We start from the raw sequence: 20,190 nt of genomic DNA on the forward strand, positions 1-20,190 counted from the left end.
GCATCATTCACCAGCAGACGTTATGTGCAAAGGTGATCGGCTTTGGGCACGTCATGACTCCCATCATGAGTGGACACTTGACCTTGCATTTTTAAGGGACATTACTGGGAAACTGAACCATACGAAGCAAAGGTAGGACTGTTGCTGACATGATGCTTTAAATGCATTCTATCACTTGTACTGTGCTGTAATTAATAAACTAACATGTGTTATTATCCAAATGTTACTGCAGGAAAAGCATTTTTTCGCAGATCAATGTTGAAGCTACAGTTAATAACGAAGGTTTGCATCTTTTCGCTGTAACATATGAAATGTATCACAATAACGTTTATTGAACTGTGTATTTGCCACCTATTAAAGGTCTTTTATATAGTGTCTCCGTCGCTTACGGCCATACCACCCTGAACACGCCCGATCTCGTCTGATCTCGGAAGCTAAGCAGGGTCGGGCCTGGTCAGTACTTGGATGGGAGACCGCCTGGGAATACCAGGTGCTGTAAGCTTTTTCGCTTCTACACACAAACCGCAGAGGGCGCTGCTGCTCAATCAGTGGAGACAGCTTCAGTAAATACTCACTGATAACATTTCTAAAACTTGGAAAATGCTGACTTTTAAAAGCTTCGTAACAGGTTTCTTCAGGCCGGTTCTCTGGTTGTGAAAGTCCAGCGACAAAAAGGATCCTCATTTTTTCCTAGAGAACATTGAACAAATGTATTTTTCTTTTTTAGATCTATAGTTTATTCATTTGACCTACATTTGGTATGACATTTTAAAGAGTTTTACCTTTGTGACTTCGAAATATTATCTTATATATTATACTTAAAGATTTTATCTAAAAATATACGTATTTAACTTTATTATAATGATTTTATTTCAGACAATGTGATGTAACTTGATACAAATAGTTGTTTTCTGTCTGACAGAACAGGAAGCATCAACTTCATAGTAGCTATTTGCATAATTAAGACATCAACTATAAGTGTTCCCTAAATTTCCTGCACACATGAAGAATTCCCATTCCTCATATGTGCCATGTTGTCTGCAAACCTGACAGTTCAAAAAATCCTGTGTTGATTAAGGATGGCAGTTATTTCCTGAAACAGAGAGCACTCACCTCAAACCACGGCTTGGGCTCTCTAGCCAGTCTCCTGGATAGAGGGTGGACTCTGTCTCAGTCTGGAGTTGCCCCTGGTGAAAGGCGGCGGGCTGGGGTGGGTATCCTATTATCCCCTCGGCTTGCTGCCTGTACGTTGGGGTTTCTCCCAGTGGACGAGAGGGTTTGTTCCCTGGGCCTTCAGGTTGGGGAACAGGCCCTGACTGTCATCTGCGCTTGTGCACTGAATGGAGGTCCAGAGTACCCAGCCTTCTTGGAGTCCCTGTGTGGCGTGCTGGAGGGTGATCCACCTGGGGACTCTGTTGTCCTGCTGGCAGACATCAATGCTCATGTGGGCAATGACAGTGAGACCTGGAGGGGTGTGATCGGCAGGAATGGCCTCCCGGATCTGATCTGAGCAGTGTTTTGTTTTTAGACTTCTGTGCAAGCCACAGTCTAGCCATGTGGAAAAGCAAGTTCGAACATAAGAGTGTAATCAGTCCATTTGAGGATTCAGGGGTGACCCTGAATCCTCCCTTAGCTATGCTGCAATAGGTGTAGGCTGCTGGGGAATTCCCATGATGCATGAGTATTTCTTCTTCAGTCACCTTTCTCACTCACTATGTATTAATAGACCTCTCTGCATTGAATCACACTTGTTATCAATCTGTGTCCCTCTTCCACAGCATGTCTTTCATCCTGTCTTCCTCCCTTCACCCCAAGGTCACGGCAGATGGCTGGCCCTCATGCATTATTGTAGGGTCTACCTTACAATATAAAGCGCCTTGAGGCAACTGTTGTTGTTGTTTGGTGCTGCTTAAATGAAATTGAATTGAAATCGAATCAGCAGCTCACAGTCCCAAACCAGGTAGCAAAGACATAGTTCTTACATGGCTTCATCAATTCTGTGAACTGCATACTTATAAAAAGAGTTTTCACTTTGGAAAGTGGGATGGTTTTCTGGAAATTGTATGAAAAGATTTGCAATTTCAATATAATAAGACAGACACTAGCCAGAAGCCATTTTGAGAATGCAGTGGGGAGAGGTGAAAGTGATTTTAATCTTCCTTGTATAGACGTATTGGAAATGCAAACATTTGATTGGAAAGATATTATTTTAGACTCAGAGGAAAGATTCATACAGCAAGTCAGTGAAAAGTAATTTTTGGAGAGCCATAGGTTTACACAAATGGGAAGAAATCTTTAGTTTTTTTTTTTTTACCTGATAAATATCTTGACATGTTGACTGCAATCAGATGACACATGAGTGTGCAAATGACTGAGGTCTGGATGCAAAGCTTGGAGGTTTGAATTCAGAGAGGATGACTGTGAGCATAGATGGTCTCTATGTTATATAGATACAGTCTGTGTTGTTTAGGCCTCATTACTATGCACATTTTCACTAGATATTAGAACAACATTAAGAAAAAATGCCTTTGATTATTTTGAGAATAAAGTCAGAATTTTGAGATTAGAGTCAAAAATGTATTTCGAAAAAAAAGGTTGAAATGTGAGGATTACCCTTGTTGTCCAAAGACATACTGCTACGGCTGCTATACCCTCTATAAAATGCCTTGTTTAGGCGAGTTATTGAAACAAATTGATCAGCCGTTTTGTCATACAGCATACATCCCCTTGCATTTATAGATGTAACTATCGATAACCTTTCTGTCTGTCCATTACAAGCCATTTTCTTGTGTGCAAATTCATTCTTCAACAATTGTGTGTTTTTCCATCCAGATGCAGTTTTCTGCACCATCTTATCAATGTTCTTATACTGATCACCACATTGTGTTTACATGCTAATAGAGAAATCATTTCCTTCCTGTTACCAAAACCGATTCTGAAGTACAATTTCACTCAGAGGATATAGCAACCATGGCAGTTTGTAATCTGTAGTCTCCACATTTAAACTTTTTTCTTGAAATACTATTTCAACTTTTTTCTCAATTATTTTTTCTTATTGTGGCCCTAATACTCGTTTGTACACCTTCAGGGAATTATTCAGATGTAGGAGGAGCACTGGAATTAACAGGAGTACTTGAGTGCTTCCCAATTGATAGTGAAAAAAATTAAATCAGGTGTCATTTCCCCTTTTTGTGTTTCACAACTTGTGATTACACTTTTGTTTATTTATTACTCTTTTAATTATTTCTTGGCTTTTTTTCTTTTACTTTATGATTTATGATCTATTAGCTGCATCAAGCTCAATGTTCCTCTTTGTGGAAATGTTTTACCCAAACGCTGATAGCTCAATTTCCATATTTTTCCCATAAACCCCATTCGTAAACATGAAAGCTTCCTGTTCACTGGGGGTTTCTTTACCAGATGTGTTAGCCATGCTCACAATTGTCTAATTTTATCTAGCATGCTCAAGTCTCCTATAGACCCTGAATACAAACAGGCATGGGATTCTATTTTTGACACCAAGTTTGTTGTGGAAATCTGAAATAAAATGAGGTGCACACAACCATGCTGTTTTCATTTGCTTATTTAACTTTGGGGGTCAAACAACAGTACAGACAGCACGCCAGCAGAATTACAAGCACAGAAACATATAAAGTTACAAGTTATCTACATCCCATGGTCATAAAATACATTTAGAACATTGTAATAAAAGATAACTTGAACATCAACACTTGCTGTAATTGAAAGAATCCATGGTGACAGAATAAAGTGATAAGGAGCTTTGAATTCAATTAGGTCAGCTTGACAGAGCGAAGTAGCAGAATCTTTTTAATTTTCACTTTTGGTTACATCGACAGAGCAATCAGGAATGCTTAAATTACACCTCTGAGAATCTTGTCGATCCATTGACGGTATTTTGAGATGTCCGTATAGACATTGGGTACATCTGGGTATTTGCAGTTTAAATTTTTGTTGAAAGAAACAACACCAACTGCGAACCCATTGCAGACCAGAGGACCACCGGAATCTCTCTGTGAGGAGGACATATTTTAATTTTGTCAGTTTATATTAAGTGTTTTATATATTTTGCAAAATCTAATTAGTATATATTGAAGAGACAGAAAACATACCTGACAGAATCCTTTATTTGTTCTATAGCCACCTGCACAGATAACTTTGTTAGGAAGATCAGGCCAGTTTTCCTTACAGATTTGATGTTGAATGACAAGAACGTTCACCACTCTCAGCTCATTAGGTAGAGTGTAATTTTCAGTGAAACCCCATCCAGCCACCTGGCACACTTCATTTTCTTGTAGTTTTATTTCAGCATGTGGAAGCTGAATTATCCTTGCTGTGCGGTCTAGCTGAACTTTCCTAGATAACTGAAGACACACAACATGAAATGAAAATTTGAAATGTCTGTTTTCATACAGTAACCCTTTTGCTGTGATGAAATTTGAATTATAACGCCACAAATATAGGGTCTTATAATTCATGTGAAACTGTTACAACTATGAATATGTACATACTTTAAGGAGCATGATGTCATCACCATATTGAACATTTCTATAATTTTCAAACTTGATGGATTTTTTAATCTCTATTTTTTCATGATGGTCGTTGAGATTGTGGCTTCCAAGAACAACGTGTGTAAGGTTCCTGAAGAAGTAATCAATGAGACTTGGTCAGTACATTTTATAAAAGCGTACTGACCACAAAAGACGTTGGATTACTTACAACTTACTTACTCATTGTCACAGTGTGCAGCAGTGACCACAAAGTCTTCAGCGATGAGAAATCCTCCGCATATATGACCATGTTTGTTCTGCACTGAGGCCATATAAAGCATTGAGTTCTTTGCTGCCTTTTCCCCATGTATAATATCACTTCCATGCCCTAAAAAAGTAAAACCAAAATTAAGTTAATGTCCCAACAAATGGTTGGAAATTGATAACAAAGACTTGCAGTTCTTACCGAGGCATGCAAGAAGATGGAACAGTAGAAGTTTTTGCAGACCGTGCATGATGTTAGCCAAACGGTGAACTGTTTCTGGTAGGAGCATCAAGGAGACCTTTTTATAGGGCGTTTTGCCTTGTTGGTAAGTATGATAATAATCACTCTCATTTTGACTTTGAACCACATCCTTTTCACCCACCCAAGCCACCCCCACTTTGAGAAATGTGAGAAATGTTGCGAATGTCTTTTTTGTGTTTTATTATGGATGCATAAAACCAAGAAAAAAAACCTTACATCCGATGACCAAATGCTGATCAAACAACTTTTTTAAGGAGCCAAATTTTGTGTGCTTTCTTTCCCAGGCAAGCTTACATATCAGCTCAGAAAGTGAAAGTGTAACACAATACAGAAACAGTGTAATTACGATACCTTTTTAAAGTCTCACCTTTGCAAAACAATATTTTTTAACTGAGTTTTAACTTTGTGGTTACTACACCATCACAAGAGCAACTAAACACCCTGCTGCTGGTGACCTTCTACAGATCCACCATCGAGAGCCTGCTCACCTATGCAGTGACAGTGTGGCATGCCAGCTGCAGACAGGAAGAGACTGCAGAGGGTGGTAAACACAGCGCAAAAAATCATCCTTGTCTGCCATCTATAACTCCCGTTGTCTCAGCAGGGCCAGAAACATCTTGAAGGGCAATACCCACCCCGGCTACCATCTTTTTAACCTACTACCCTCTGGCAGGCGCTTCAGATCCTTACAGGCCAGAACAAACAGACTCAGGGATAGCTTCTTCCCCAAAGATATCACCATACTCAACTAAAACTTGCACAAACGTAATTTGCACTTCAGTATCTGCACTGACTGTATCATCGTTCTCTGGCGGTCTGTTTCTGTTACTTGGTGCTGTGTATTTATATTATATTTATTGTTATATTATTGTATAGTTTTTTAGAATGCGCTAAGCACATGTGCACTATGGAGCTGTTTTAAATCTTGTTATAATTTGTATAATGACAATAAGGACTTTCAATTCAATCACAACTGGTATTTATATTGAGGATTTTCCTAAACAAATAACTAAAAAAAACCCCACCATTATTCGCTGATCAAAGCTGCTGAACCACATTTGAATTCTGTGATGAATTGTTTTTCAATCAGGGAAATCACAATTACCAGATTTATGAATTTCATTGTTGTCAGTTACAGCAATAAAACTACTGCATTCACGCTATTAATAAGTAAAACAGCAACTGATACATATAGATAAGAGTCGAGCATTATCGCTCATCTGTTAACATGCTAACTGAACACATCAAGTTTAACTGGCTATAAAATGTTGCTGATAAGTCTGACTTTCAACAAACAACCACATGCACATCAAAGAAATACAGCATAATAAAAAATAATATTAATAATAATACATCCATCCATCCATCCATTCGCGTCCGCTTATCCTTTTCAGGGTTGCGGGGGGCGCTGGAGCCTATCCCAGCTGTCATAGGGCGAGAGGCGGGGTACACCCTGGACAGGTCGCCAGTCTGTCGCAGGGCCAACACACAGAGACAGACAACCATTTGCACTCACATTCACAGCTATGGGCAATTTGGATTAACCAATTAACCTATCCCCACTGCATCCCCAGTGCATATCTTTGGACAGTGGGAGGAAGCCAGAGTACCCGGAGAGAACCCACGCAAACATGGGGAGAACATGCAAACTCCACACAGAAAGACCCTGGCCTGATGGTGGAATTGAACTCAGGACCTTCTTGCTGTGCGGCAACAGTGCTAACCACTGTGCCTAATAATAATAATACAGATACTCACATATATATACAAAGTTTTATACATATTGCATGTGGGTTAAAACTGCAACACTCTATTGATATTTATTTATTGTTTGCATTATTTTTCATTATTTTATTTTGGCTCATATTCTGTCCAAAGTTTCTAAGACTTTTGACATCTTTTGGCATCGGACTCTGCACTGCTTCACATCAACAGAACCTGAACTCAAGGTTCAGGTTCCCTTTCAGCACAAGTCTGAAGGGCAGCCTGAACCTGCTTTGTGCCACACACACCCCCAGCCTGCACCGTCTGGTCCTGTTGCGTCATAGGTTTCCGTACTGTCTGGTCCTGCTTCGCCCAAGCCAGTGGTCTGGACTCCTCTCGAGTCAGTGGTCACTGCACAGTCTGGACCTGCTTCACTCAAGGGTCTCCGTTGACCTCCTGGGGGGTGCAATCTTTGCGGCCACCATCGGCCTCCAGTCCTGTCGCCCGATGGTTTTTGTCATCATTGTCAGCCTCCAGACCCAGATCTGCTCCGCCTTCATTGCTGGCCTCCTGGTCAGCTTCCAAAATTGCTCTGTCTTCGCCAGTGGCCACACTTTTGGCCTCCTGAACTGTTAGTTCTTTGTTTTGGTCTCTATTGCTCCTGTTTTTCTCTTTGTGTTCACTCGAAACACAAAAGATGAACCTTTTGCGAAACAGTCTGTTTTGCTGGTAAGTATGATTATTATCTACAATATTTTGATTTCTAACCACATCCTTTGTTCAAGTTAAGTTTGCACACTTGTGTTGCATGATCATAATCATAGTGCCACATCAGTCTGAAGGACAGACATGCTCGTCCATCATTATTTGCTGCTTATTTTTAGTTTAACATTTGAAATTTAAGACACTTTAGGCCTCCCGATTTGTTTCATTCAATATCCTTTTTGGCCTCCTGGTCAACTGTAGGTACAAATCAAGTGACTTTGGATACTTTTAACGAGTGGAAACTCAGATGTAAAGACTTTACTGTGGAAATCAAACTTTGTCAGTATGATTAAGTGGCTATTTTGGATTATACATCATTGCCAGTGACTTTTGTGACTTTCTTCTTTGCTTTTTTCTCTTATTTTCTGCATCTTTCAATGACGAAGCACAGAAACCAGTTTCCTGCTTCAGGTCTATCATCAGACTCATTGGTTTTCCATTTACACATAAATGGCTAAGATATGACTTAACGGAAGCAATGCACGTCATTGGAGTCAAGTCAACAATAAATTTTGCATCCACCAAGGTCTTCAAGGTTATCTTGGTTATGTAATGGTTGAAAACTGACAAAAAGCCTTATAGTATAGTGTGTACTGGCAACATATAGACATATGTGGAAGCAAACTACAATGTGTTTAAAATTTGTTTATTCCAAGATTTTTGGCTTTTCTTTCCTCTGGTTTTTCACATACATTGATTGACCTGTAGTTTAACTATACTCACAAGTAAAGAAGGCAGATGCCAGGCTTGACACAGCTGAATGGCATTATCTTTGAGATCTGCAGCAAACTAGATGAACCGCAGACACTACAGGATCCAGATAAGCTATTGCTTGTAGAACATGTACGTAAACTGTTCTTTGCACACACATTTGCTGATTTCTCATGCATTTAGTCTTTGTACTACTAGTCTGACTATATTATTATTTTGCATTTGTTTTCCTATAAAATCTTTAGCTGTAGTACATGATGCATATAATCTATTGCTGTATAGTTCAAATCTCATTGGCCTGTGGACAGAGTGTCTGCCGTTCAGCCATTAGAAGATGCTATTCAACAATTTAGCTCACTGAAATGTCTGATAAAGCTTTCAGCAGAGGTCTGTATTTCTGAATTTAAAAAGTCCATGTCAAATGCTAAGTCATTACCTTACCTCATCCAAATGTCATCCATAATTGTCATTCTTAGATAAGAACTGATTTCACTCTTGTCACCCTTGTCCACATGCTGAATCTCTTAAGGCTGTATCCCTTGTACTTTGCCACGTTGTTAAGGAGACTAGTGTAAGGTCATTCAGATTCTCAGCTCACCGTTCTTCTCTTTTCCTAAGTTCTTATTACTTCTCATACCCAGCTCAAGGACAAGAGGTCAGGAAAAGACAATGGGAAGGATTTCTGGAATGTATCCTATATTAAATGTTTTTGTTCTTTCTTGACTGTTTAAAACGTTTGTCCTACAGCAACCACCATAGATAAAATTATGCACTGGAATTTCGAGAGATTAAGTAAACAGACATCCAGAGGTGAAGTTTTTACACACTGTAACTTTGTCATAAGGATGGACCCACACCCTGAGCATTGGGAAAGGTTTAATACGTTTATTTACAAGCTGTGAATAAAACAGAATGGCACTGTCGGTGATATGGTGAGATTGAGGCTGAGTACATTATCCGGCTGACACGAAGATCTGCCCACATCTAAGTGTGTTCTTCAGTCTTAAAACATCAGCTTCTGTTCCTTTGATAAGCAGATGAGTTAATCAGCAGATTGATTAAGTAGAGAAACCGATAGCGGAACAGAAGAAGATGTTTTTGGCTTTTCTTTTTACACATTGGTGTAAAAAAAGTTGTTTTTAACGAGCCTTCTCTTTTTTACATCACTTCTCAGAAGAGACATTTTCAGGCTAGCTTGGATATCAGATCAGAAAGTGAATGTTCTTAGTTCTTACCTCGCCTTTTACCTTCAAAGAAATTGTTTACTATCACAACTTAATTTTAAATGGACAACTTTTTCAAATGAAGAGCATAAGAAGAAACAACATTATTCATTTGCATAGGCCAAAGCTACCAAAACACATGTGATTAGTGTAATAAACTGTTTTTGAATCAAAGAAACCACAGTCACCAGATACCGGTCATAATGTCAGCATTCTCACGGAGATGAAAACACTGCATTCACACACTGGCTAATGACTTAAACAACAATGGCTTGCTAATAACTAGTGCAGTTACATTTACTCCATAGCATATACAGTATGCATGGTTTTAGTATTAGGGCATTTTATATTTTGGCTCATATGTGATCCATGTTTTCTGAGACTTTTTTTGGCTATCGTCACGGGTCTTAGGTTGAAGCAATTTTCTTTTTGTATCTATAGCAATGTTTTGCTTTTTAAAGTGGAAAAAACTAAAGCCTTTGGCCTGTTCCTTGGATGTTCCCACAGCAAAGTTCCCCAAAAAAGTTTTGAAAATGACATGAGTAAGAGAAAATACAGTTTCAAGCTTCAGGTTTTATTTTTTGCTTTTGGACTCACTGTAATGCCAAAATGCTTAAAGAGATTTAATCATTCCTGACACCTGACAGTGTAACAGAACATCTTGACTCAGGATTACATTTCTCTGCATGAAATGAATGTAAATGATATTCATATTGAAACATGAAATACTGCAGTAATCTCACAGAGGAGGTGCTGTTGGTTGGTGTCAAGAAGGAAGAGTTGGCTATCATAGTGTGAGAGGGACGGTACATCCTGGACAGCCTGCAAGTTGGTTGCAGGCGTAAAACAAGGAGACAGAAAACCATTCACTGTAAAATCTAAAATCATCAATTAAGCAAACAAGTGTGTCGGTAAACTATGAGAGAAAACCTTGGCCAACAAGGAACTTTAAACCCAGAACCTTCTTTCAGTAAGTAAATGGTTCTCACCACACACACTATTCTGATCTCACACCAAACTCTCCATTTTCTTGTTTCTGACAGATGTGAAAAGTTAATTGAACGCTGCCCCCTAATGGTGAAAATCTAGCTCTGATTACAGCAAAAACTCCCATTGAGGTCTAACAAAATGATCATGACTGGTTGGAGCCCAGGGAAAGAAGGTAGGACAAAAGATGCACTGTGGAAGACAGCCAGAGATTAGTAGCATTTCTTTTTCTTAAGAATGGGTTTGATCCAAGAAAGGAATTTTGATATGTCTGTATAAACGTTGGGGACATTCGGATAGTCACAGATTTTGTAGTTGTTAAAGGAAACGACACCAACTGCCAAATTGTCACACACCAGAGGGCCACCAGAGTCACCCTGTGAGGAGGAAATATTATTATTTGATTTGCCCATCAATCATCAATCTTTTTTTTAATATCATAGGTTGTAGATAGAAAAAAAGTTACCTGACAGATTCCTTTGTTTTTAAAGTATCCACCTGCACAAATAACTTTAGCCGGAAGCATATTCTGCCAAACACTCTGACACCTGTCCTTGTTAATGATGGGGACATCCACCACTTGCAGCTCGTCAACACTTTCACCGTTACTTTTTATGGCCCCCCATCCAGCTACACTGCAGGTTTTGTTTTCCTTTAGATTAATTTTTGGATGTGGAAGTTTAATTGGCTTAATAACTTTGTTTCCTTCCAGGCGAGCTTTCCTGGACAGCTAGTGGCAGAAAATAAGGAATGAGATAGAAAAGAGAATACTTAAGGCAAATTTAATAGGGTTTAAATCCAAACCATAACAGAGTGTCCACATGTGTAGCTGGTCAGTTGAATAACCAATATGTACTACAATACATAATCATCACTAACATTTAGTATACCTATTAATGTGCAACACATTGTTAAACTAAATAAAAACATGTTTGTTTTGTATCACATATAATGCAAAAGGCAAGCAATAAGGAACTTTCTTTCTTTCATGTGCTTTCCCATGAGTAATACATCCAGGGCCAGTTACTTAAAATAAACTACAGTATTGTGTAAAAGTGTTGAGGCACCACTTATTTCTTTATAGTTTGCTTCCAAGGAGCCAGGCTTCACACATGGCTTGCTGAAATGCATAAAATTCATTTCATATCCAGTTCTTATACCTCACCATTTTCAGAACATTTCAGGTTTTTAGAGTTCTTTTTGAACAGTGACGAGGATAATGCAGTTTGACAGGCATAAAATGGTATTTGTGCACCAACATGGTGACTGTCAAACAGCTACTAGCCAACACTTGGCTAAAACAAAAACAAAATCTATCTATATAGCATCAACATAACAACATAACATATGCAGCAAAAACCTGATACAGGACCTAAGAGATGCATGTCTATGAGATTCAGGAGTTATCTACTTACTTTGAGAAGCATGATATCATTTCCAGATAGAACATCCTTAAAAGAATGTTTGCACATCTTCACATCATATCTCATTGTGTCATCAACCTTTTTGAGATTGTGAGTGCCCAGAACAACACTTGTAGGATTCCTACATTAATGATAATACAGAAATTGAACGTTTATGTTTTGATGAATTTGAGGTTGCATGAAGAGTTTTGATTACTTACTTGGGAGCACAGTGCGCTGCAGTCATTACAAAATATTCACTGACAAGGAAACCTCCACATATATGTCCATTGTTGTCTTGCACTGATGCCATATACATCATCTGCTTTTTCTCAGCCTTTCTACCTTTTATGATTTGACTCCCCAGTGCTGAAAGCAAATGTGCAAAATTTAAAAGCAACACACTTTTGCACATCTGTAAGAAATGGATAAAATCTTACCATTATGTCTAAGAAGCGTCAAAGTTTGAAAGAGCAGAAACCCTCGCAGAGCGTGCATGATGCATGGAAGTCGGGTGAAAAATCTTTCAGGGAGATAGTCGACCACTTTATGCTTTACCTTGCACTCTGTCTGTGGTTTGTGGTTTTTGGGGTTGTTTTCACTTCCTGTCTTCTCAACGTTCATTTCATATCTTCACAGAACATTTGAATCACTCTTTATGCTCTTAGAACTGAAAAAGCTTTTTGGATGAGAGGTGAAACGTCTTCAAGAAACTGGAAGTCCAGACGCTTTTCTTTCCGAGCTCCAGCTTAATTAACAGAGTGATGTAAACTAAATGCTATCACGTGTACATGGAGATATATGAATACAATCAACACACACAGAAGTACTTTGTGCAGGATCCCTGATACATCTAACTCACAAAATATAATTAAAAGCACTGTTTTGTTGGAGCGCACATGCAGAAGCTCCATGATCATTTCTAACAGGCTGAAAAACAGGAATGCAGGAATCAAGATATCCAGAAGAGCAGTACGGTTAGCAAACATGGCAGTTTTTGTAGTTGTGTAATGACCTATTTTCATGGTCCTATTTGTATTATGCACGTGTATATTGATGTTTGTGCAAAGCAGGCCAAACCAGATTGTCACACAACCACAACATATTTTACTTTCTGTATTATTTTTCTTTTTTGAAATGCTGTTTTATGCCAGAGAGTAATGGTGCACACACCTTCCAAAAAGTTAAACTTTTGTCTCATTATTCCACAAAGTATTTGTCCAGTCTTTCAAGTCTTGGGGATCATCAAGATATGTTTTAGCAAATGCCTCTTTGGTCAGCAATGGTTTTCTCCTGAACTGTCCCATGGATGCCATTTTTGCCCAGTCTTTTTTATTGTTTAATCATGAACTGAGCATGACTGAGACACGTGAAGCCTGAGGTTCTTTAATGTTGTTCTGGGTACTTTTGTGACCTGGATAATTCATGGATGTGCGCTTGGAGTAATTTTGGTAGGCCGGTCACAGAGTTATCAGTGACTTTGTTTCTCAAGTGTTTCTTTAGATTGCTGTATGAAGTGTTGTTTATTGAGTTCTTTTAGCCTGCTTTGATTTGTCACATGGGTTCTATTGAACTGAGTTCTTGATTTACCCAGTCTGCCAGTAATTGGGCCTGAGTGTGTTTAGTGAAACTAAACTAAAAAATGTGGTTAATCACAGTTAATTTATTTTTAACAAAAGGGGCATTTTCATTTTCACACAGGACCAGGTAGATTTGGATAACAATTCTTCTTTATTTAATAAAATAATCATTTACAAAGAGCATTTTATGTTTACTCTGGTTATTCATTCATTCATTCATTTATCTTCTTCCGCTTATCTGGGGCCGGGTTGCGGGGGCAGCGGCCTTAGCAGAGAAGCCCACCTCCTCCAGCTTGTCCAGGGGAACACCAAGGCCTTCCCAGATGTTCTAAGGCCAGCCGAGAGATATAATCTCTGGTCCTGGGTGTCCTGGGTCTGCCCTGGGGCTTACTATCATTTTATATAAATTCACAGAACTGCATTCGGAGTCGGCGTTTGAGTCCTGCCTGCTCTCGAAGTATGACAACCACCCAGTGATCCAAAACTGGACCATCCATATCTATAAACATTCTAAAAGCATGTGGATGTACAAATTACCACAGTACAAAATTAGATTACAACAATGCTCTATACATTCTTTTAATCAACTTGGTGATGTACAGTTAGAGCACTGTTGTGAACAAATTTTAAAAAACACATTACTCCTTCAGCAAAATTACATCCTTAAGATGCAGTCGGTACTTTTTCTGAACTATTTTAGTGATATGCATAAGAGATTAAATGACTGCCAGATTTGATTACTATGTGAGCCGTGATGCATTTATTTCTCATATCACCATGACAAGCAGAAATAGTAGTTCCTACCAATCATTTAGACAATCTCAATAATATAGCTAATTTCCACTGTTTACCTGTCAATCATAAACTTCTAATTTACCACAAATTATTTTAATATCAATATTTTAATATGAGAATTGATTCTAGAACGTATTTTATATAGGAAAAATTGGTATCAATCTGTACACCACTAGATGGCATCAATACTAATAACATTTTGACCTTATCTACCCATCACTAGCATTGCAGATTACAGTTTGTTTACATGAGTGTCTCTTTTACGGTTATTGCTGTTGCTCACTCAGCAGTCATGTACACATTGAATATTCGTTAGTATTTAGTTTGTTTCTCATTAGCTGCCAAATATATTGCAAAAATAATGCTTTCACTATTGATTATTTGACATCTCACTCTCACTCTGTGAAATAGTTCCAGTCAGTGTAGCAGTGTAGATGTACTTTCACTACTGTGGTGACACATACTGGTCTCTAAAAGATGTCACTTTAATCTTATGGAAAAACAGCAACATCTTGAAATGGTAATGGTGATAACCTTAATACTACTATATGTTGCTTATTCTTCATGTGACACCAAATTATTTTCTGGACTCCCTTGTTATTGTTTTAATGAAATATTTCCCTTCTGATATTGTTACTAATAAAACCATGGTTTTATTAGTAACAATATCAGTCACGGTCTGCAGACCGTGGACTAGCAGATACAATTTTTATTTCTGTTTTTGGTCACACAAAGAAAATGACAGCAAAATGAAGCAATACAGCAGAAAAACAATTGTAGTTTTACAAATAACTATTTGGGTTTTTAAGAATTGCATTGATCCACAGGAGGTATTTTGAGATGTCTGTATAAACATTGGGTGCTTTAGGGTAGTTACACTTGCCTTTGTTAAAAGAAACAATACCAACAGCTAATCCTGCGCACACCAGAGGACCACCTGAATCACCCTGTGAAAAGAAAGAATTTTAAGGTGTTTATACATTTGACAACGAGAGACCAGTTATTAATTTCAGTGAAAGGAAGAAGAAGAAAACATACCTGGCAGAATCCCTTGTGTGTGGGGTAGCCACCTGCACAGATAACGTTGGCGGGAAGACGTATATTTATGACAGAATATTGCTTCTTACAGACTTTCTTGTTAATGACAGGCACATCCACCACCCTCAGTATATTGGTTAGAGTACCATTTTCCGTTATTCCCCATCCAGCCACTTTGCACACTTCATTTTCTTTTAGGTTTATTTTAGCAGTTGGAAGTCGAATTATTTTTACTATGTCGCTTAGCTGAGCTTTTCTAGAAAGCTGAAGAGATACAAAATCAAATCACAAAGTTAACATTCAAAATTCTTATGCTGTAATGTAACGTAGATAATTAGATCACTCAACTATGTCACTTCAAACTGTTGTACTTACTTTAAGCAGCATGATGTCGTCACCCAGTAAAACATTTAGATAGAATCTAGGCTTGAATTTTTTATTGATACTTATTTTTTGGCCTTTGTTGAGATTGTGGTTACCGAGAACAACGTGCGTGGGGTATCTGAAGCAAAGATTATTGAGAGGCACTCAATACATTTCCTAAACCTGTTAAATGACACGAAGACTGATACTTACTCATTATCACAGTGTGCAGCAGTGACAACAAAGTCTTCGGTGATCAGAAATCCTCCACATATATGACCACTTTTGTTTTGCACTGAGACCATATACAACATTGACTTCCTTGGGACTTTCTCCCCACCAATGATGTCACTTCCACGTGCTTCAAAGAAAAAAAAACATGCTAATGCCCATATGAAATGTTTGGAGAATAATGACTAAAAACTGCAATTCTTACCAGCTTGTTTGAGACATGTCAAAACATTGAGTAGCAGAATTATTTGCAGACCGTGCATGATGCCAGGAAAACGGTTCACTTCATTGTAGGCGTGTCAAGCTGACACATTTATAGTGCTTCTAACCACATCCTTTATTCAAGATAATTCTGAAAAGTTTGTTAATGCAAAGATAACTGATTTGCTATGTGAAACACATCGATTATGACATCGATTATGCTATGTGTATAAATTTATTTAAGTATGTTATACAAATTAATTAATTCATTTTTATCATTCCTAAATGTAAATTGTTGTGTTGTGTTTTAAATTGAATGGGTAATTGGGTGAAAGAATTTAATTAATATGCCAGGATCATGGCAGGGCTGAAGCCACAAAATAAACTAACAAACATATGAAATAAACATAAAAACTGCAAACAAAGACCCCAACCGACCAGGAAGTTTGAACCCAGAACCTGGTTTCAGTAAGGAAACAGCTCTCATTGTGGAGCAAACACTGATAACTAAAGACATATGCATTATATTTAACTTTATTTTAAATTGGGTTTTGGATGTTATAAATAATCAAATGAATTTACATTGTAAACTGAAAAGAAAAACAATACAGTTTTGATGTAAGAGATGTAAGATGAGTAATTAGATACAGAAAAAGAGTAACAACTAATCAAACACTTTGTGCATCACCTTGCTGTCTGTGGTTTCATCAACACTTTTATCTGTTTCTCCTCTGAAAGTTTTCTTTCAGAGAATATCAAAGCACTTTTTTGTGGGTGTTGTTGTTTGCTTCTAGGGGTGTGAAAACCAGTTTCCAGTTTCACAGATGTTAAACAGTTTTCAAATGTAACTCAATATTTAAGTGTTTCTTACTTGACCCGCTTAGTCGATTAAAAAGTTAATTGCCACGAACACCCCTAATGTTATATAACAGACCACAGAAAAGAGACAGGTTTTTTTCTACGTGACAGAGCTATAATAAATGTTTTGTTTTTTTAAATTATCCTACTTTTTCTAAAAGGGAACATTATTTAAAGAATATGTATTTAATTAAAAACTCTGTATTCATCTAAAGGGTATAACAAGAAGGGTGAGCTTCCTGCTCGAAAAGGAAATGACCAAAATAAATGTATTTCTCTGCAATTACAAACTCTGTGTAAACAGTCTTGGTGTCAAAATAAAGCTAACACTGGTGAGATGTCATCAGAGCTTTAAATATTACTGCAGATGTTACTATGTCAAAGTTACTGTGACTCAAACATAGAAAAAATGATTTTTTATTTCCCTCACCTAATTTTTAAAAGTATTTTATAGCATATAACACGTTTGAAAATATGTTTCGGTTCACATTTAACTCCAGAAAATCATAAATCAAAATATGGATATTAGCTGTCCACAGATTCATGGTGACGTAACTGCTCTTTTAACTGTCTGGTGTCTTTGCTTTGTTTGGTGTTTGTAGACATGGTTTACATGAGCTTTTAGCTGAGATTCAGAGGTTTCTGTGGACACTACTCATGTCAGCACTTATATTTCTGACCTCGTGTTATAATCGATTAAACGTGGTCTCCTCCCTTTTGCCCCCATTTTTGATGTTGTGGGTGCAAATGATCAGGCATGACATTCTCATAATAAATCAGATAAAATACTGCAAAGAATTAATCCTGTGTTTGTGTGATTGAAATGTGTGTGCAGTGACACTGTTTTAAAGATTTGGCCTAAATAATTCTGGAGTGAATGAGCCTAAACATGATGACCGGACTAGTGACACCATATCACCTGTGACACTCACACACACACACACATATGACTTTGCCAGTTTCAGCTGAAACAATTTCAGTGTTTCAAACCATGTTCCAGAGTTTTTAGTTCACCGTTCATGAGGTTTCAAGAAGAAAATGAAAGACAGATCTGAATGTTTGAAAGTGTTTTGGAAAAACTCTGTAAAGATTAGATGAACAATACTCAAAGGATAAATTCAACTGTTTTATTTTGTTAGATAAGTTGAAAAAAAGTTAAACAAGGAAGTAAATAAAGAAACAAGGTAAAACGAAGTAAGAGCAAAAAGTTAACAAGTAAATAACGAAACAAGGTTAAATGAGGTAAGTTCAAAAAGTTAACAAGTAAATAACGAAACAAGGTTAAATGAGGTAAGTTCAAAAAGTTAACAAGTAAATAACGAAACAAGGTTAAATGAGGTAAGTTCAAAAAGTTAACAAGTAAATAACGAAACAAGGTTAAATGAGGTAAGAGCAAAAAGTTAACAAGTAAATAAAGAAAGAAGGTAGAGGAGAGAAAACCCCAACAATCCCCTCTGAGCAAGCACTAGGCGACAGTGGGGAGGAAAAACTGCCTTTAAACGGGCAGAAACCTCCGGCAGAACCAGGCTCAGGAGGGGGCAGTCAACTGCCGGGACTGGTTGGGGGGTGAACAGAGGTGGAGCAAGACGAGGCTACATCAGTTGAAGAAGCAGTATTGTCCCTCTACCGGAAAAAGCTGAAGAATCTTTTCTTCTTTTTCATGGACTTTTCCACGAGCGCCTTTTTGTCCAGGATGAGGGTTCTCAACTCATCGATGGTTTCTGTGTTTTGCCTCTCAAGTTTCTTGCATGTTTGTTCCACCTGTTCTAATGTTGCTTGTGTTTCTTCAAGCTTTTCTTTGAGGTCTTTGGATGTTGCCTCCTGTGTCAGCTTTGCCTTCTGCAGGTCTGCATTTCTCACTTGATCTTCTTTGTGCAGGCCTTCTAGCTGCTCATTTCTTTTCTGGATGTCGCGGAGCGTACACTGCAGGTCTTCATGCGTTTTGTCTTGTTTTTGCTTTTGGGCCTGCATTTCTGTGTTTTCCCGCTTCAAGTTGTTGAATTCCAACAATATCCCCTTAATGAGCTCCGAGTTGTTTTTCGCCATGTGATCAATCTTTTTCTGCATGTGTGAGCATCGTTTTGCCAGTGTTTCCTTTTCTCCCTCCAGCTCACTTGTTTTGACCTTCAGTTCATTACAGACTTCTTGCATTTTTTGATTTTTACTCTCAAAGTCCTTGATAATGCACTTTTCTTCTGGCAGTCTTTCTTTCTGTTGCTCTTTCTCTTGAAGGAGGTCTTTATTTTGGACCAATGTTTGATCCAACTTTTCCTTCACCATTCTGTACTTTTCCTGCATGCCTTGGAGCTCGCGCTGCAGGTCTTTTTGCTTTGTGTCCTGTTGTTCCTTCTGTTGGAGGACTTCTTTATTTTTTTCTTCAGCTTCATCAAGCTTTCTTTGGAGCAGGTGATTGATTTGGTCCATGTATTGCAGATCCCACTCTATTTTATCAATCGTCGCTTTCCTGCCTTGAAGCTGCTCGGACATTTCTTTAACTTCAGCGCTCTTTTTCTTGTTTTCTTTGATGAGGAATACAATCTGCTCTCTGGCTTGAGCAAACTTGATCCCCCAGCCCTCATTAATAATGTTGATGTCGGGCTGGCGCTGTAGTGTTTCTTCCAGGTGTTTGTTTTGTGCTTCCATTTGTAAGCACTTCTTCTCCAGGTGACGTTTTTCTTCTTCAATTTGTCGAATTTTGTTCTGGAGATGGTTGTTTTCATTCCTACTCTCCTGTAATGCCCTTTGGATGGATAAGAGGCCATTTGGAGAAATTGGCCGGCCACGCGTGGAAGGAGAGGCGGCGAAATCTTTTTGTCTTGGTTGCCGTAATCTTGGATACATGTTGGCGTTTGTATCCGATGACTCTGAGAGGTTTCCAATTTTTTCTGTAGTGAACGTTTGAAGGCTGCAAACACAAAGGCTGCGACGAAACGAACTGAAAATTGCTGTTTCTCACCCCTATTTATAGAAAAACTTCAAAGGATCCTTGTGACATCCTTGTGACATCCTTGTGACATCATCACTCCTAAGCCAATCAGATTGTCACATGACATTTTGGAATGTGGAATGGGGATATGTTTTTTTTTAAACAGTTTTCAAATGTAACTCAATATTTAAGTGTTTCTTACTTGACCCGCTTAGTCGATTAAAAAGTTAATTGCCACGAACACCCCTAATGTTATATAACAGACCACAGAAAAGAGACAGGTTTTTTTCTACGTGACAGAGCTATAATAAATGTTTTGTTTTTTTTAATTATCCTACTTTTTCTAAAAGGGAACATTATTTAAAGAATAT

General features: G+C 38.1%; 3 protein-coding genes and 1 non-coding gene across 4 annotated transcripts; 1 reads left to right on the forward strand and 3 right to left on the reverse strand.

Annotated features, from left to right (window-relative positions):
* The first annotated feature begins 383 nt into the window (after positions 1–383).
* On the forward strand, positions 384–502 carry LOC111500907 (5S ribosomal RNA). The gene has a single exon (XR_002721304.1). It is a non-coding gene; the product is annotated as a 5S ribosomal RNA (ribosomal RNA).
* A 3,063-nt stretch (positions 503–3,565) lies between these two features.
* Positions 3,566–5,031, reverse strand: LOC101471486 (mast cell protease 1A). The gene is made up of 5 exons (XM_012920135.2): positions 4,975–5,031; positions 4,749–4,896; positions 4,530–4,659; positions 4,131–4,382; positions 3,566–4,031 (listed from the first exon to the last, which is right to left on the reverse strand). Exons 1-5 carry the CDS (start codon positions 5,021–5,023, stop codon positions 3,873–3,875), a joined length of 738 nt encoding a protein of 245 aa, XP_012775589.1. The 5' UTR covers positions 5,024–5,031; the 3' UTR covers positions 3,566–3,872.
* A 4,813-nt stretch (positions 5,032–9,844) lies between these two features.
* LOC112429850 (duodenase-1) lies at positions 9,845–12,338 on the reverse strand. Its single transcript, XM_024799582.2, has 5 exons — positions 12,268–12,338; positions 12,049–12,196; positions 11,840–11,969; positions 10,891–11,154; positions 9,845–10,801 (listed from the first exon to the last, which is right to left on the reverse strand). Exons 1-5 carry the CDS (start codon positions 12,323–12,325, stop codon positions 10,637–10,639), a joined length of 765 nt encoding a protein of 254 aa, XP_024655350.1. The 5' UTR covers positions 12,326–12,338; the 3' UTR covers positions 9,845–10,636.
* A 1,207-nt stretch (positions 12,339–13,545) lies between these two features.
* On the reverse strand, positions 13,546–16,099 carry LOC101469097 (duodenase-1). Its single transcript, XM_024799577.2, has 5 exons — positions 16,040–16,099; positions 15,817–15,964; positions 15,616–15,742; positions 15,241–15,504; positions 13,546–15,149 (listed from the first exon to the last, which is right to left on the reverse strand). The coding sequence occupies exons 1-5, from the start codon at positions 16,095–16,097 to the stop codon at positions 14,985–14,987; spliced, it is 762 nt and encodes a 253-aa protein (XP_024655345.2). The 5' UTR covers positions 16,098–16,099; the 3' UTR covers positions 13,546–14,984.
* Positions 16,100–20,190: the final 4,091 nt, after the last annotated feature.

Source organism: Maylandia zebra, linkage group LG23 (genome assembly GCF_041146795.1).
Source record: "Maylandia zebra isolate NMK-2024a linkage group LG23, Mzebra_GT3a, whole genome shotgun sequence".
Taxonomy (NCBI): domain Eukaryota; kingdom Metazoa; phylum Chordata; class Actinopteri; order Cichliformes; family Cichlidae; genus Maylandia; species Maylandia zebra.

What these genes read in the sequence shown, in the direction of transcription:
- LOC101471486 (XM_012920135.2), bottom strand. Translation starts at nt 5,023, where the DNA reads ATGCACGGTCTGCAAAAACTTCTACTGTTCCATCTTCTTGCATGCCTC. An exon ending in GCTGCACACTGTGACAATGA is followed by an intron (nt 4,660 to 4,748) that starts GTAAGTAAGTTG and finishes TTACTTCTTCAG; the next exon opens with GAACCTTACACACGTTGTTC. An exon ending in CAAATAAAGGATTCTGTCAG is followed by an intron (nt 4,032 to 4,130) that starts GTATGTTTTCTG and finishes TCCTCCTCACAG; the next exon opens with AGAGATTCCGGTGGTCCTCT.
- LOC112429850 (XM_024799582.2), bottom strand. Translation starts at nt 12,325, where the DNA reads ATGCACGCTCTGCGAGGGTTTCTGCTCTTTCAAACTTTGACGCTTCTT. An exon ending in GCAGCGCACTGTGCTCCCAA is followed by an intron (nt 11,970 to 12,048) that starts GTAAGTAATCAA and finishes TCATTAATGTAG; the next exon opens with GAATCCTACAAGTGTTGTTC. An exon ending in ATGATATCATGCTTCTCAAA is followed by an intron (nt 11,155 to 11,839) that starts GTAAGTAGATAA and finishes TTCTGCCACTAG; the next exon opens with CTGTCCAGGAAAGCTCGCCT.
- LOC101469097 (XM_024799577.2), bottom strand. Translation starts at nt 16,097, where the DNA reads ATGCACGGTCTGCAAATAATTCTGCTACTCAATGTTTTGACATGTCTC. An exon ending in GACATGTCTCAAACAAGCTG is followed by an intron (nt 15,965 to 16,039) that starts GTAAGAATTGCA and finishes TTTTCTTTGAAG; the next exon opens with CACGTGGAAGTGACATCATT. An exon ending in GCTGCACACTGTGATAATGA is followed by an intron (nt 15,743 to 15,816) that starts GTAAGTATCAGT and finishes TCTTTGCTTCAG; the next exon opens with ATACCCCACGCACGTTGTTC.